The sequence below is a fragment of the Acanthisitta chloris genome, unplaced genomic scaffold (genome assembly GCF_000695815.1).
Source record: "Acanthisitta chloris isolate BGI_N310 unplaced genomic scaffold, ASM69581v1 scaffold8224, whole genome shotgun sequence".
Classification (NCBI taxonomy): domain Eukaryota; kingdom Metazoa; phylum Chordata; class Aves; order Passeriformes; family Acanthisittidae; genus Acanthisitta; species Acanthisitta chloris.
Genome location: NW_008668699.1, coordinates 3423 through 6928, shown reverse-complemented (window position 1 = coordinate 6928; position 3506 = coordinate 3423). Strand labels below are relative to the sequence as shown.

Genomic DNA, 3506 nt, shown 5'->3' with positions numbered 1-3506 from the left:
GGGGAGGGTCAAGGATGGGACACACACACGCACACACACCTGGAGAGTCTCAGGTGCTCTTACCTGCGAAGCTCCTCCTCTTCCTGGCACACCTGGTGCACAGGTAAGCTCCCAGGAGGGTCCCACTGAGCCCCAGCCCCACCCCCAGGAGTCCCTCCAGCACCAGGCAGGATTGGAGCAGCTCTGCAGGTGAGACAGGTAACAGGTGTGAGGGGGTCACCTCACATCTGGCCCTGCAGCCAGGTGTTACCTGAGCACACCTGGACCACCTCACACCTGTGTTACCTGAACACACCTGAACCATCTCACACCTCACACCTCTGTTACTGAGCACACCTGAATCATCTCACACCTCACACCTGTGTTACCTGAGCACACCTGAACCATCACACACCTCACACCTGTGTTACCTGAGGACACCTGAACCCTCTCACACCTGTGTTACCTGAACACACATCTGGACCACCTCACACCTGTGTTACCTGAGCACACCCGGACCATCTCACACCTCACACCTGTGTTACCTGAGCACACCTGAACCATCTCACACCTGTGTTACTGAGCACACCCGAACCATCTCATACCTCACACCTGTGTTACCTGAGTACACCTGAACCATCTCACACCACACCTGTTACCCAAGCACACCTGAATACACCTGAACCATCTCACATCCCATACCTGTGTTACCTGAGCACACCTGAACCCACTGAGTTCATCACCCAGTCCCTCCGGCCTCCCACTTGCGCTGCCTGAGCTACCTGTGCTCACCTCCCCCTCCCTCCCTTTCCCCTCCCTCCCTCTCACCTGTCCCCCAGGTATCCCCCCAGGTACCCTCCAGGTGGCCCCCAGGCCCCTCTCACCTTCCACCTCTTTGCACACCACCTGTGCCTCCACACCTGCCCCACAGGTACCTTCAGTCAAGCCGTGACACTCCACCAGGTGCACCTCATCCCCTCGACAGGTGAGCCCCTCCATCAGCTCCTCGGGGGCCAGGTGAGTCCCCACAGGTGCTGCCAGGGCAGGGCCACAGCCCACCTGGTGGCAGATCACCTGAGCCTCCCTCAGGCTCCAGGTAGTGCCACACAGGCCACGCCAGGTGTGCTGGGACAGCACCTGTACCTTCCCAGCACAGGGTCTGGTACCATCCTGCAGCCTCACCTGCAGGGGGGATGTACCTGGGGAGAGACAGGTAGGTGTGACGGAGGAGAAACACCTGGGCACACTTGCCCCCTCCCTGAGCCCTTCACACCTCATACCTGTGTTACCTGAGCACACCTGGACCCCCCAGTCCCTACATCAAGGTGTTGCCTGAGCTCACCTAAGCATATCCCAGGCCCCACCTGAGCTCACCTGGACATCCTCCAGGCCCAACCTGAGCTCAGCTAAGCACCCTCAGGGCACACCTGAGCTCACCTGAACATCCCTACACACCTGGTTCCCCCCAGTCCCTATAACCAGGTGTTACCTGAGCAACCCCCAGGCCCAACCTGAGCTCACCTGAACAGCCCTAGGACCCACTTGACCTCACCTCAGCACCCCCAGGACCCACCTGAGTTCATCTGAGCACCCCCAGGACTCATCTGACCTCACCTGTGCTCACCTGAACATCCCCCAGGCCCAACCTGAGCTCACCTGAACAGCCCTAGGACCCACCTGACTTCACCTGAGCACACCTGACCCCACCCCTCCTCCCTCCCCACCTTGTTCCCTGAATCCAGGTGTTACCTGAGCCCCTCCCACTCCTCACTCATGTGTCCCCTGCCCTCACCTGTCCTTACCTGTACACACCACACCTGCATCCTCCCCGTGGCCGCAGTCGTGGTCTCCCCAGGAGTGCAAATGGCACTCGCCAAGCTCTTCCTCCTCACCTGTGCACCTGGTGCCATCCAGCCAGATTGGCCCCTCCCCCTGGCCGAAACGGGCATCTCCAGGTGCTCTCAGGGCCCTCCCACAGCCTACCTGGGGGGACAGGTGAGGGTACACCTGTGTTAGGGACACCTGAGGGGGCTCTCAGGGTCCCCCCATGGCTCACCTGGGGAACAAGGCAGGGCACACCTAGATTAGGTGCACCTGAGGGGGCTCTAGGACCCTCCCACAGCACACCTAGGGGACAGGAGAGGGCACACCTGGGGGGACAGGTGTGGGTACATCTGGTCTGGGCCATCTGGGGGGACAGGTTGCGGTACATCTGGTCCGGGCACACCTGGGGGGACAGGTGTGGGTACATCTGGTCTGGGCACGCCTGGGGGGACAGGTGTGGGCACACCGGGTCTGGGCACACCTGGGGGGACAGGTGTGGGCACACCTGGTCTGGGTACACCTGGTGGGACAGGTGTGGACACACCTGGTCTGGATACACCTGGGAGGACAGGTATGGACACACCTGGTCTAGCGACACCCATGGGGTACAGGTGTGGGTACATCTGGTCTGGGTACACCTGGTCGGACAGGTATGGACACACCTGGTCTAGCGACACCCATGGGGTACAGGTGTGGGTACATCTGGTCTGGGCATACCTATGGGGGACAGGTGTGGCCTGTGAGGGCTCACCTGGCGACAAACCACCTGCGCAGCTTCCATGTCCCAGGTGTCATCGCAGACGGTGCCCCAGCTCTGCAGGTGCAGCACCTCCACACGCCCCACACAGGGGTTGGAGCCGTTGACCAGTCGCAGACGAGGATGAGCTGAGGGAGGGAACGACAGGTGTGAGCACACCTGGGAGATGTCCAGGTGAGGGGACAGGTGGGGTTGGGGTCTTGGGGCCAACAGGTGACCACAGGTAGGTCTTGAAGTCAATAGGTGACCATGGGAAGGTCAAGTGTGACCTCAGGTGGGTCCTGAGGTCAACAGGTGACCATGGGAAGGTCAGGTGTGACCTCAGGTGGGGCTAGGGTTCAGGTGTGACCTCAGGTGGGTCTTGGGATCAACTGGTGATCTCAGGTGGGTCTTGGGGTCAGGTGTGGCACCCCCTGTCCCCACCTCCTCCTTCCTCCAGATGTTCCACTCACCACAGAGGCCCAGGTGGAGGAGGAGCCCCAGGTGGGTGCACAGGTAAAGGAACCTCATGGCTGTGGTGGACACCTGAGTTCAGGTGAGGTCACAGGTGAGGTGAGAAGGATCAAACCCTCCCCACATGTCCTCCCAAGGTGTCTCAACTGCCTCACACACCTGAGCACCCCAGGACACAATTTCTCCCCCCCAAAACCTGCCCCAACTCCCCCCCAGTGTCTCCCAGGTGTGCCTCACCTGTCCCAGCACAGGTACACCTGAACCCTCCCAGGTGCCATTCCCCCCCCTTAAACTTCCCCCAAACCCTCCTCACCCTCCCCAGGTGTCATTTCCATCCCCCAAACCCCCTCAGCCCCCAAGGTGTCCCTCAGGTGTTCCCCCAGGTGTCCCCCCCAAGTGTGACCCCCCTAGGTGAGTATCACCTGTCCCAGACAAGTCAATGTTACCTGTAGATGTGACTTGAGTGCCCCAAAGACTCTTGGTTGCTCCATGT

General features: G+C 60.6%; 1 protein-coding gene across 1 annotated transcript; it reads right to left on the bottom strand.

The window, feature by feature from the left end:
• Positions 1 to 63: 63 nt before the first annotated feature.
• LOC103800634 (deleted in malignant brain tumors 1 protein-like) lies at positions 64 to 3070 on the bottom strand (the record flags this gene model as incomplete). Its single annotated transcript, XM_009073015.1, has 5 exons — positions 3013 to 3070; positions 2555 to 2688; positions 1782 to 1962; positions 864 to 1178; positions 64 to 183 (listed from the first exon to the last, which is right to left on the bottom strand). Coding segments are annotated over exons 1-5 (808 nt in total), but the record flags the coding sequence as incomplete, so codon positions are not given.
• Positions 3071 to 3506: the final 436 nt, after the last annotated feature.